This window comes from Seriola aureovittata, chromosome 22 (genome assembly GCF_021018895.1).
Source record: "Seriola aureovittata isolate HTS-2021-v1 ecotype China chromosome 22, ASM2101889v1, whole genome shotgun sequence".
Classification (NCBI taxonomy): Eukaryota; Metazoa; Chordata; class Actinopteri; order Carangiformes; family Carangidae; genus Seriola; species Seriola aureovittata.
In genome coordinates, this window is record NC_079385.1 from 8,447,005 (window position 1) to 8,460,664 (window position 13,660).

The 13,660-nt window shown below is 42.5% G+C and overlaps 1 protein-coding gene across 1 annotated transcript; it reads right to left on the minus strand.

Moving 5' to 3' along the window:
* Positions 1 to 8,517: 8,517 nt before the first annotated feature.
* Positions 8,518 to 13,405, minus strand: LOC130163734 (serine/threonine-protein kinase pim-3-like). Its single transcript, XM_056368091.1, has 6 exons — positions 12,934 to 13,405; positions 12,594 to 12,703; positions 12,386 to 12,436; positions 11,874 to 12,237; positions 10,838 to 11,014; positions 8,518 to 10,420 (listed from the first exon to the last, which is right to left on the minus strand). The coding sequence occupies exons 1-6, from the start codon at positions 13,019 to 13,021 to the stop codon at positions 10,218 to 10,220; spliced, it is 993 nt and encodes a 330-aa protein (XP_056224066.1). The 5' UTR covers positions 13,022 to 13,405; the 3' UTR covers positions 8,518 to 10,217.
* Positions 13,406 to 13,660: the final 255 nt, after the last annotated feature.

The following is a 13,660-nucleotide window of genomic DNA, read 5'->3' on the forward strand; positions in this document are numbered from 1 at the left end:
GACGCGCCATCTTTCGTGACAGTCCTGAATGGGAGGCTGTATGACCTCTCATTCTCACAGCTTGTAATCGGAGCCCTGCTTATGTAAACTGTGTGTCTACCACGAAGGGTTATTTACTCAGTCGAAATAAAAAGGGAAGTAGATTTGTTTTCACTGCTGTGATATAACTGTTGTAGTGTGCCCTTCTTGTTGTTTTTCTTTAAAGAGACAGTCTGGGCCCTGAAGTGGGTCATAGAAGAATAAATGCTGAGATTATTTTGAAGGAGTTAAGATCTAAAATTACTATCTTGTTTTCCCAGAGTTTTCAGATTCAGTGTTGAGATAGAGCAGGAAAAAAGCTGAAATTCAGTGAACCTGCAACATGATAAATTTAGCTTGATTGCTATATACAAGAGCTGTGAGTCATAACAAAGATACTTCTTGATATGTAGGTCTCCACACACCGTCCATGCTGCCATGTGTCTTCTCTTCCTGTATTTCCAAGCGGGGAGTGATGCTCACTCCCAGATTTCCCTCTAAGTCTCTTTGTGAGTTCTCAGATTTCTGAGCCCACAATTTTCATCCAAAATATTGTGTTTCCAAACACGTGACTGTACTTTTCACACAATGCTTTCTTACTATTACCACTCATGCTACAGAGGTAGCACAAGTCTCTTCAGTATATTTCGAATTTTTATGCCTCCATGTTTTCAGGTTGTCCGTCCATCCCATTCTCATGGACATGATATCTCTGTAACTTCCTTCAGGGAATTTCTTCATATTTGTTACAAACGTTCACCTGGACTCAAGAACTAAAGAACTGATTAGATTTTGGTGGCCAAAGGTCAAAGGTCAAGGTCAGTGTAACCTCACAAGGAATCTGAGATGAACACAGAAATTCCGATTGTGTACAGTGGGTTTTTCCTAAGCTCCAGGAAGCGATGCTGAGGAAAGTGGTATGTGTGAACAGTAAAGTCGGCCATTAAACCAAAACAATAAGCTCGAGGACACATGAGACACCGCTCATATTACACAAAATCATTTGAGTGGTTGTTAATATGAAAATATTGATTACAGCAGCTTTAAAAGAAGTTTGTTCCGCAGTTCTCTGGATCCTTCCTTAACTTTGAAATTCCACTACTCCTCAGAGCCCTGAGCCACGAAACCACACCAGGAGAAAGAGAGTGTGACTGATACCAGAGAGCCACAAAGGAACGAAAAGAGAGCTCACTGCAGAATAAAGAATGCAGTCACTCATCCATTTTCACTCTTCTGCAGACACTGTATACAAGATTTGTGTTCACTCTGCCAATGAATTTTTGATATCCACAGGGGCTATGTCTGAACTGAGGTCCTGTAACAAGACCTGACTGACAGGGAGACCTGCTGCGCCCTCAACCATGAGAACACTCAGTCATTCATCCTCCATTATAAGGTCACAGGGGCCTGGAGCCTTTCCCACCATGCATTGTGCCAAAAGGAAACACTGTGGTCTGGGCGTCATCCATCACAAGGCCCACTCTTCCTTCTGCTCTACCTGACCTGGAGGTTTTTGGATTGTGGGAGAGAAACCTGAGCACCGAGTGAAAAGTTGAGGACTTTTCACATAACAGATAGAGCCAAGTAACTGGAGGCATCTTGCTGTGTGTCTACAGTGTCAACCACTGAGTCAGTGTGCCGTCTTACTAGGACAACATATCCGTATCGCCACGTGAAAACTGATTCACTCCAGTTTGAATAATTTGAAGTATTTTCCGTTAGTCAATCAAACATATGCAACATTGAAATTGTAAAACCGTCTCAGACAGCTGAGACACAGCTGAGGCTGATGGGAATATTGTTTTTCCAGATATTTGGTTATAAATCAAAGCAACAGACGAACCGAAATTTATATGGAAAATCAAGGAATCACCGAAAGTTATTAGATTCTGAGGGGAACAAGACTGTTGGTGCCAAACTTCATCCATCCAAAAGACATTCACTATAAACCATAAATGCCAGCATCATGGTGATTATTGAGGAAAAGTTAGGGTTCACCAAAGTCATTATAGTCCATACAAAATGTCATGGCAATCCATCCAAAAAGATGTTGAGATATTTCAACCTGGACCAGAGTTGTGGACCAAGCAACCAACAGACATTGCTGTCCCAAGTGTGGCTATAAAAGGTATCGTTCAAGGTTTCACTCAGTAGACACAATTTGTATGTAATGTTGTGAACTGGTTATAAGCAATTATACACTGCACTAAATACTGTAAATAAAGTCCAAACTTCAGGACCCACTCAAAGCTCCAGGCTTCCTGTTTCTTATCTGCTCTGTGCTCATTTTATTCAGATTTTGTTTGGGAATTTGTATCATTGATATGCAAAACATGAGAGGAGCCTGAAGGCGAGGCCCCGACCTGAGGAAGGCCCCTGTGTCAAAACCTATAAAGAGCTTTGTGTTACATGTTGCACATTCCTAAATGACCACACAGCAACTCTGGAATCAGGTTGTTTTCCAGCAGAGCAAAACTACACTCACACTGCACAAAAGAGGGTAGAAAAGGAAGGTTAGTAAGGGCCTAGTAGAAAAATTTCTGCTCCAGTGCCCACTATAAGGTTAATCCAGTCATGCTTACACTTTACTGTATCTGTATCTAATGTATATAGGATAAATTATATTAGAGCATTTAAAAGTTTTATTACTGTGGTATTTGTACTGTTTATTTGACTGAAAGTGACAAAGAAAACAAAATTATATGACGATGATACTACATTGTTTTACTTATTCCCTTTTAACAATGTCCTGTATGTTTCTCATTTCAACAACACTTCAGCTTGTTTTGCTGCAGAACAGCCTGAAACTTTTGTCACTCCAACATTATTTCTGTCTGTTGCTGGTATGAATGCAAAACAGAGATTTTATTTTTTTTTGTCACCGTTACAGCACAGCAGTCTTATACAACAAACACTTGTTGTGTTTGGACTAAAATTTCCCAAGATAGTGTCGTGTTTCATCAGCTGAAAAGACTCTTCTCATCCTGCTGGAGAGGAACAGATAACAGCCACAGGGCAAAATGAACACCAGGTCAGTGTTTCCTTTGATCATGTTACCAGCTTGTAAAAAGACTGTTAACGATTAAGATCCCTATCTCCTCTTCTTCCCCTCTCTGCACACGCACTCTCTCTGTTCATCCCCCGTAATTCCACTTTCCTTTTTTTTACCATCCTCTCTTTTTTTGCTTTCCCTCCCATTTTTTCCTCCACCTGTCCGACCACCTCTCTGCCTCTCACACATGCTCACAATTAGACACGATGGACAAACTGCTCAGACTTGAGAATAGTAAAGCTGTTGCAGTCACTTCCATTCACCTGCTGAGATCTGCTGTTGTGGATGTTGTTGCTCGGGAGCTTGGCAACAGCAGCCGAGTGCGCAGGACTGATTGAGGCTTTGCAGCCCTGTTTCTATTTAATCTCAGAGATCTGCTTGTGTGCGTGTGTGCCTGTTTGTGTGCTGTGTGTGATGTCTCTGCATGTGCCTCCCTGTTTCTTCTCCTGCAACACACTCTACCCTTATGTTTACAGTGTGTCCTGTCGACCCAGAACAATGGGTTCCTTCACGGTGCGCGGTGACGGCAGCAGGTTCCCACCAGCTGGGGAGCCAGGTACTCCTCGCTGGCAGTGGCACAGCTTTTAATGAAGGTTGAGCCAGACCAGTGGAAAGTCCCTGTGGAGACTCTGCTCTGGGTAACAGAGAGCTAGAGGCCTCCAGAGTAGATTGTCAGGCATCTTGCAACCCTGAGGGCTAACAACAAAGGCACATACACAACATGAGTACATAAACACAGTTCAAAGAAAAGGACATATACAAGGCAGGCAAGATTTTTTTTTTTTACTGTATATTTCCAATGCTTCACCAAACAGATTACATTTACATTAACTGCATTTTCATATTATGTTTTCAAATGAAAACATTGTTGAATATGCAATTAAATCACAACTAAGACAGCTAGTAACACAGCACACCTTCTGGCACGAGGAATAGTAACTGTCAAAGCAAAAGATGGAAAGATTCATCACTGTAAATACAGCTCAAATCTTCATAGACAGAACACTGACTGAGACGTCCAAACCTGAGGCAGCCAAAAGATCAAAATTAGACTGTCAACTGAACTATGTACTTTTAGGACAGATCCGTGGAAAGTAATAGTTTTTACAACCTGTCTAATCATCTGCCAGCGAGTGTTTCTTGCCCCAAAGGAAGTTGTGGCAAAACCACTGTGATCACAGACCTCAACAATTAATTTGATGAGTAATGCTTTATCATAACTAATAAGAATTATGCAAATTAGTACTCAATCCAAGTTGTAATTAACAAGAATTATCTGGCTATTTTGGTCAAAAAGCTAAAATCTTTGATGTGAAAAAGTTTCAGATTACACAGTGAACAGTCTTTATCGATCAGGCTCCCCAAATTGCAACAATATTTTCCCCTCACACCATGACAAATATATAATCCTGCAGATAGTTTCGGTTGGAGCTAAGTGAAGCTTCCTTGGGGCTCTAAGAGGCTGTGCTTAGCCACAACTGTGCTTTGAACTGAATGCTAAAATCAGCATGCTAACATGCTCACAAAGACAATGCTAACATGCAGCATTATCTAATGGTTTATGTCATAGTTTTGTTTTGCATGCTAACATTTGCTATCTAGCACTAAGTATAAAGTACAGCTGAGACTCATGGGGATTTCATTTGTTTTGCAGATATTTTGTCATAAACTAAAATATTGGACAAATACAAATTTTGACCCCAATGGCAGCGCTAGAGGGAAAAGTTAGAGGATCCCCAGGATTTAGGATTCATCCTCTGGGGACCACAAATGTCAGCACTGAATTTCATGGCAATCCATTTAATAGTTGTTGAGATAGTTCACTCTGGACCAAAGTGGTGCACTGACCGACAAACATTTGCATCCCCGGAGCCAGGTCACTGCTGTGGCTATAAATACAACCACAAATGGAAAGTGGCAAATGTATTTCTTGTGATTTGGGTATTCTGAGCCGTTCCCATAAACTCAATACTCCATTTACAGACAGTTAATATGCTGGAATTAATGCCTTCTCTCTCAGTCCAGTAGTAGACCGACCAGGTGGAGCCAGGTCACAGCTCTCTTTTCAAGAGGGATGTGCGGTGATGTTGAGGAGCAGACAGGCTGAAAAGACATTTCAAGACCTAAAATATCTGCAGTTTTTCACAAGGAGGATGAATCACAGGTTATATTTGTTGCCGTCAGTGTACTCAGTGGGAGAGGTGTGTGAGAGCATGCACAGTGTCGAGCATGGAGAACTGTAACATGCACACCTACATACTGTATGTACCTGAACTCACATTCAACAAACTCATGCATACAAATGTCCTTATTCAAAGGTCAGATGCATAGACACTCACACACGGTGAAGTAGTGTGAACTGTAGTATCACTGGGGGTGGTGTGATCTCTCTCTTCTTTTCCCTGTCTTGGTGCTGTCGCTGCAGCCTGTGCTGCCTGTGTGGGTGCCACCCACCCACCCATCTGTGCCCATTGGGCCCCTCGGGCCCAGAGTCCATCTGGCATCTTCCTCTGTGTCTGTCGAGTTGTCACCTACCACGGCCACCACCGACAGCCTTAATGTGCCAACACTTTTGCTCTGAGAATACAGAGTGACACAGAAAAAAAAAATCTCTGAAGGCAGTGACCTCAGCTTCAACTTAAGGGTTCACAATGCAAATATAAGGTACATACTAAAAACACATTTCACAAACACACAATCATTGAAGTAACTAAGTAAAGAAAAAAAGTAACTCAACTGATCTTTGTGATGCTGAGGGAAATATATCACAACTTTTCAACACATAAAAACAGGTTTAATGCTAACAAAAAGCTTCAAAATAAAGGCAAATAAAGGCATAAAAAAAAGCTCATTAAAAGAAAAATAAATATGCTAATAGTAGATGTTATTTCAACATTTTGGAAAATACAGTTATCCAAGTTCTTGCCAGGACTTAGATGATAAGATTGATACCCCTGTCACATGCTGAATATGAAGCTAGAGCTAGCAGGCGATTACCTCAGCTTAGCTTAAACAATGGAAACGGGGGAGAGAGCTAGCCGGTCTCTCTCCAAAGTTAAGAGTCTTGTCAAAGTTGAAACTGTTGTTAATGTGAGGCTGCCAGTCCACAAGTCACTGCTCTCAGCCAAGAACAAGTTCAACCATGTAACTCCCTGTAAAAGCACAACCAATTTTGATGCTTTTTTTTTTTTTTTTGGTATCAATTAAACAAATTGGATAAAATGTGTCAATTAGTTAGCTTTATAGGTGATTTTACTTTGAACAGAGCCAGGCTGGCTGCCCCACCTTACTTCCTGTCTTTGTGCTAGCTAAGCTAACTGCCTTCTAGCTCTAGCTCTAGCCTACAGACATGAGAGCGTTTCCTTTAAACGTCTTACACAGCATTAATATACTTTTGGTGAATGTTGTTACATATAGGTTTAGACTCAACTCAGAAAACTGAAGACAATGAGATAAAAGAAATAATGGCCTAAATCCTGACTGACGTCTGATGTACTTTCAAACTTTAGAAAGACTTAACCACAGCGTTAAAGGTTAATGGTAGTAAAATGATTTATGGCACCTCTTTTAAAACTATGACACACTCCATCTTCTATATTTTGGATATGCTGAATGCCATGAACTGTTTCTGTCCAAATCTTAACTGTTATCATACGATTTGATGTGTTAATAGATCCCCACAGAGCCGAGGAATCTTTATAGAGTAAAAATAAGTGGCAGTGATGGATGATATTAACCAGCCTGTGGGATCAGATTTCAGCTTGAGGGAAACAACAGTGTGGCATATGCCCTGCTACATTTAATGGGGATTTCACGGTGCGAGTGGATGAGGCCTTGCTATAGTCTTCAGTATGAGCAGAAGGGATTCTGACGAAGACAAGTTGCAGGTCATTTGCATGTCAAAAAGCCTGGAGACACAAAGACAATAGAGGATTACCAGGGACGCATATAGAAACACAGATGTCAACATATTGAGTCTGACACTGGCGATCATTTATAGCTCTGTTTTATTACAGGGTTGTGCTTGTAAGGAATGACAATTTTGATTGATTAAAAGAGGCGTCTCCGGCTATATTATGCCCCCATTGAAATCTATCTATATGCTATCCCGGTTCAAGTTTTATGTGCCGAATAGTTTTTCTTTACAGCGAGTTAGATGAGAAGAAAACAAAACAAACTGGTTAATTCAGTTGATATAGTCACATTAATGCTGGATTGCTGCTTTAAATGCTTGAACTTGTCTGCTCTATATACCAAGATGTATATTCAGAGGGGTAATTAAAAAAGAAAGTCTACTCCTTTTCCCAAGCATATAAATCAATCCCTTCTTCGTGAATTAGTTCCCTGAGAAGATTTAGGGACCAGCTGTCTTATGAAGTCTTCGAGTACCCATATGTCTCCACTTCGGTCGAATTGGAAGCAGCCAGTCAAGTATAATTGGACGTGTGTAGGCGTCTGGATGAGATATCGGGATGACTTCCTTTTTTTTTTACACAGGGATAAGGACTTTAGTCATGAGGTCTGAAAAATTAGCTTCTCATGAGCGGCTGTGGAGAAAAGTCCCTACATGACTATATGTCTACCTAATATATGTACAGTACAACATGCCATTTACTGAGTCAACATTATAGGCTACTTGTTATAATGATAAAAGCTTGAGAGGGTATCCTTAGCTATTCTGTTTCTAAGTACTTCAGGTGAGCACTAATGGCACTGACTCACCAGAGGGGGCAGCACCTCCCTAGAAAAAACACACACCACTCCCAAACACTCACTCGTCCTTGCTTCCTGGAAACCCCTCAAACACACACATAAACACTGTCCACACATGCACAAACACATCGTGTCATCGGCCTCTGTTAATCTTGGCCTTCCTGCGCCCAATAACGGAATGACTTATGCTGATGTATGGTAGGTAGGCAAGGAGTGGGCATAAAATGGAAAAGCAATTATATTTTAGAGGCTGCATGTGTGTAAGTGTGTGATGATGCATAACATCCCCTCTCTCTCTTTTCTTGTCATACCAGCATCACTCCCTCCCCTCCCCTCAACTCTCGAGACACATCTGTCTCTTATCAGCCCTGTTGTAACTGCAGGTTGTCATCCGGTTAATGGCTCCTGTGATGTTTCTCCTCAGCCTCGCCGACAGTTGTCACATGTAACAATGTTGTTAACATTACTATAGGCAGTATAAATGAACTGCATGCTATATTGGATATGTATATTAGCCTCGCCAGGCGTCCCGAGGGACTGCTGTCATGTGTATGAAGGATATTGTCTGGGTGTTTCATTAACGTGTGCAAGGTATTAAGACTTCATTTCCAAACTAACGTGTATCCTCTTTCAGGTACTGTGTCATGCAATCTCTAAAATAATCATCTGTAAGCATGTTATTTTTCACTCAACAACTTTTATCCATTTTGAATAAAATGATCAAGACATCAGACTTATTTCTGTACATAAAAATGGGAGTTTAATTGAAACTTCTGTATCAAAAAATAGCAATATCCATTCTTCACAGCCACAAGTCACACAGCTAAACTGAAAGGTCTCCGATATGAGGCTATGTGACAACTACGAAAGCTGTTTCACCCGTTGTTTAGCTTTCCATAGAACTCAAATTAATCTGGACAGTATAGAAACCAGGTGGATTTCTCTGATACTTAGCCATTCGACACTACCAACAGATTTTTTTTTTTTTTTAAAGTACTTAAATAACATTCAATGCTCTTTTCATATTTAAGTAAACTTGTTTTATTCTGCTTTACATCGACAACTGCTTCAGTGCATCCTCCACATCTAAAATAAAAAAAAAAAAAATGTTGAAATGTAGAAATAAGTTATAGGAATGCAAACCAAAGGCCAAGTAGGATATGCAATTTTTTAGGGGGGATTTTAAGCATAGACAATAAATAAATAAATAGCCACAGAGTGTGGAATGTCTACATGTTTACAAATAAATTAATGCAAAGGGGGAGAAAAAAAATGTACACACACAAAAAGAGAAAGAAAAATACACACTGTACAATATTTGTTGAATAAAAAAAAAGAAAAACACAAAAAAAAAAAAAAAAAAACATAATTGAGTCCATGAATATTGCATTGACTGTGCATTTCACACCCCAAACCCTGAGGGAGGCCAGGGGTGGGGGCCATGTAGTGTTAAGCAGTGAGATGGCGGGAGGCAACAGAACAGAAAAGATAAGTTGAGAGGAGGGGCCATATAGGCCCGCAACAGGCATGGGGGGAAGAAAGGGAGAGAAAGGTGGTGGGGGGAGGTGTGTGTGTGTGTGTTGACATTTTGTAGACATTCAGAAAAGACAGGATCCAGTTTCCAAACACCTGTTCAGGCTATAGAGTGAGTGAGCAGCGTTAAAGAGAGCGACACAGAGTTGAGTCGAGTGTGTTTCAAGTATTCCATTGTCAGGAAGAGCCCCCACCTCCTTCTCTCCTATCTAATGCTATCTTAGCCTCTTGGCTGGGGCTGGTTGGCTTACAGTGATGGAGAGGAGGGGAAAGAAACAAAAAAAAAACAAACAAAACAAAAAAACAAAAAAAATTAAAAAAAAAAAAGAACAGCCCAAACCCCTCCTTCCATCACAGCGCAGGCAACTTAACCGCCAGGCCAGGCTCCATAAAACAGAGTTGTTGACGAAAGCCCCCAGAAAAGCAGCTTTCCAAAAAAAGGCACTCCAAAATCAAAATTAAAACATTTAAATAAAAAGGTTTTTCTCCAAGCTCTATGAGAGCAGCCATGTCTGAATAGGAGGGCCTTGCCAGCTGCATATACCAGCCTAGTAACAAAACGAGTAAAATAAAGTTAAAAAGGGGGGAGGGGGAATAAATAGTGCTGGTAAGACCGCCCAAACAGCAAAATGTTTCCCATTAAGGAAACAAGTATAGTCAACTGAAAGAAAAAAGAGGGGAGGGGGGGAAATAAGATAAGGAAGAACAAATAGTAATAAATTAGAAATTCCCTACAAAAAGAGGAACATTAAAGTACATTTTCTTGCCGGACCAGTGGAGTCAAGCGCCCAGCCACTGATGGGCCATTAGGGCTACAGGCTGCTGGCCTCAAGTCCATATCACTCCCTCCATCCCCACCCCTTCTTTCCCCAGAAAGTCTTTCAGTCCATCAGAGCCATCCTCAGAGGCTCTCCTTGCTCGAGCTTGTGCTTGACGAAGAGTCTGTGTCGATGGTCCTGAGGCGGATGTCACCGGCGACCGGCTCCTCTGGCGATTTGGGCGACTCGGTCGTCGCCCTCATCCAAGGGTGGTCGCAAATCTGCTCCAGGGTGGGTCGGTCTGAGGGCCGCAGGGCCAGGCACCATTTGATCAGCTGCTGGCACTCTGGAGGAGGAGAACAAAATGGTTTTGAGGATAAGAGGCTGAGATATTACTAGGATCTATGGAGCTGAACTGTATGTGATTCAGTTTGTATGGATCTGCAACATCCTAGTGTGTAGGCGGCACAGTCAGCCAATGAAAAGAGAGCACACATCCTTGTATTGCATTAGCTCTCTGGGGTAACTAGACCTGTTACACAAAGTGCACTGAAGGAAATCGCAAGAACCAAAACCTCAGTTTTACTCAAGGTTGATCAATCTGTCTACCAGCCATTTCAGCCAGTAATCCATTATGACTGTGAGGTCTCACTCTGATGTAAACTGATTCATAATACAGTCAAACTGGGAAGTGGATTTGGGGCTGTACCAGTCACTGTGGCTAGAGGGCAACCGTGTTGTGTGTTGTTGTGATTCGACTTACCGGCTGAAATCCTCCTCCTGAAGTACAGTCTCCCTCTGAGGATCTCCTCATCTTGCTCAAAGGGGATGTCTCCACACACCATGTCATACAGCAGCACACCTAGCGACCACACTGTCGCTGAGCGACCATGGTATCTATGGAAGCGGATCCACTCTGGTGGGCTGTACACTCTTGTACCTAAAAATGCGGGACAGAGAGAGAGGGGGAGATGATGATGAGCTTGTGTGAAAGGCATCTGGTCATAAGAGTTTATATGTGACATTAGAAGAACATCAGAGCTCAAATATGGCAGCAGCAAAGAGACCGAATAAAAAAATGAAAATAATTAATGTGTCTGAGTCTAAAATGGCTGAGTCATAGTAGAAATGCTTTCCATCTTCCTTTAGCCACAAAACACAAACTGAGTGACCTGCCTGCGTCTCCTCCCTCCCTCCTTTCTTTTCCTACCCCCTCCCTCCTGGAAGGAGGAACTTGGAAACCAAACAAAAAAAAGCAATGTGAGCCCATCACGTGAACCGCCGACTCGGGTTTCACAACAAACAGATGTTACGTGGCACTGACCTAATACCCACAAACTGCGACTGTGACTCAAGGTTTACTAAACAACATAACAACCGGAAACATAAAAGTACACTCCATCTCACAAGCCCGGGATGCATCAGATATAAAAACAGCAACCAGTAGGATTAATAAAGTGTGAGTCATATCTGTGAATCCATAACATATGCGTCATATATCCCGCTAAAACGCAGGGAGATTTTCATTTGGCAACATCGATTTACATCCGTAATAACAATAATAATAATAATAATAAGCTGCCAGACCCCGGGCGAGGAAAACCCTCGACCAAAAACAGACCACTGCGTCACAGCCTCGTGAACGCCTCCATATCTGAATATAGCACAGCGGAGCATCAAGGGCAAACACAACCCAGCCCACACGGATACATATTCATAAAAACAGATTACTGATCCAGCATCGTAACATCTTAAAACGTCGATTAATGTAATAGGAGGGGGTGGTGGCCACTGCTTACCATCGAAATCGGTGTAGACTGTGTCCTTGAGAATCGCCCCTGAGCCAAAGTCAATAAGCTTGAGCTCCCCGGTGCGTAGATCCACAAGCAGGTTTTCATCTTTGATGTCTCTGTGTACTACACCGCAGCTGTAGCAGTGTCTGACCGCCTCCAAAACCTGGCGGAAAAAGCCGCGAGCCGTGTCCTCGTCCAGGGCGCCCTTCTCAGTGATGAAGTCGAAAAGGTCCTTGACGAGCTCCGGCCTCTCCATAACGATCAGCCAGCCGTCCGCCCGCTCGTAATAGTCCAGCAATTTGATAACTCCGCGAAAAGACGAGCTGACCTTCTTCAGCAGCAGGATTTCCAAAGGCACCATAGATCCATTCTGTAACAGAAAGGGGGGGAATTTAGTAAGTACATAGGGATAATAAACTGCCATTCTCCCTTTAACAACACACCACCCCCACCCTGCAGCAGCCGGGGGAGGGGGGACCAAAACAAACCATACACACAGATCGGGGAAGACTACTTACAATTGTGCCCCACTCGGTCACCCTCTCCTTCGCAACATGTTTCACAGCAACCTGAAATAACACAATAAACAAAAAAACGTAAGCAAATGCTTCAGATATTACATGGAAGTCGCATCATATTTCCCGGTGGCATTGTAAGGGCGCCCCGCTTTGATGGCGCCACATGTAAGATCAAAACACAGACCCACATCCCCGTTCACATTCTTACCGGTGCGCCATCAGAGATCCGGCTGCCGGCGTAGACTGTTCCAAAACCTCCGCTGCCCAGCACAGATCCCACTTGGTAAACCTTTTCGAAGGGCTCCTTCTCCACTTTGACTGCAAGTAAAAGTGAATCATGTTAAAGTGCAATATTTCCACAACAAACCACCGCTTAGTGCGAGGTCAAGTTAGCTATCGTTTACTAGCTCGTCAGCTGCAACGGTGGTGGCTCACTCTAAATTACCCAAGCGGAGTAAAAATACATTTCACAAGCCACTTCCCAGCTGTTAAGTCACAAATCCAATATAAAGGTGAGGAAAACGTAACATTCAGTAACGGTAACCTACCTGGCTGGAGCTGTATTTTCACTGGTAGATGGTCCATACTTGAAGGATTGCAAATATGCGAAAATGAACCAAACTTTGACAGCAACATATTCGAGCTGAAAAGCCGGCGTAGACGATCCCTATTCACCCGTAGAGAGTCAGAAGAACAGATATAGTATGAGCAGAAGTGAATTCAGGCTCAGTTTAAATGGTGGTGCGGACCGTCTTGGCTGCAAGCGAATAATATATCCAGTCCAGCAGTGCGCCAACTCCGCCGCACCGCGCCCGTCAAAGTCGTGTCACGACCGTGAAGTCGTACACCGTTTCCCGAAAACCGGCATGAAATCTGACTTCTGTGTCTCGACTCGAGCACCTCCGATGAAAACAGTCCTCTTAGATATGTAAAAAAAAAAAACCAAACACTCCGATGTGTATGGTAGCCGTATCGACCGTAGACTGCGTTTAAAGGCCCTCCGCAGTGTGTAGTTATCCTGAAGAGTGGCCGCTGTCTGAGCTTTGGCGCGGTCTTCCCAAGCCAATATTTTGACGCGCAGTGGGATGGTGGTATCCCTCCGCCAACCAATACAAGTCGACACTTCTGTTTAATTCCAACGTGAAATCGTTATTTATCACTAGATACACATTTAAATAAAACTGTTGGGCAAATATTATTATTCTATCACACCTTTACGCAAAAATATCATCGAAATAATCCTTTTCACCGCGCACTACTTTTCTCATAGTACTA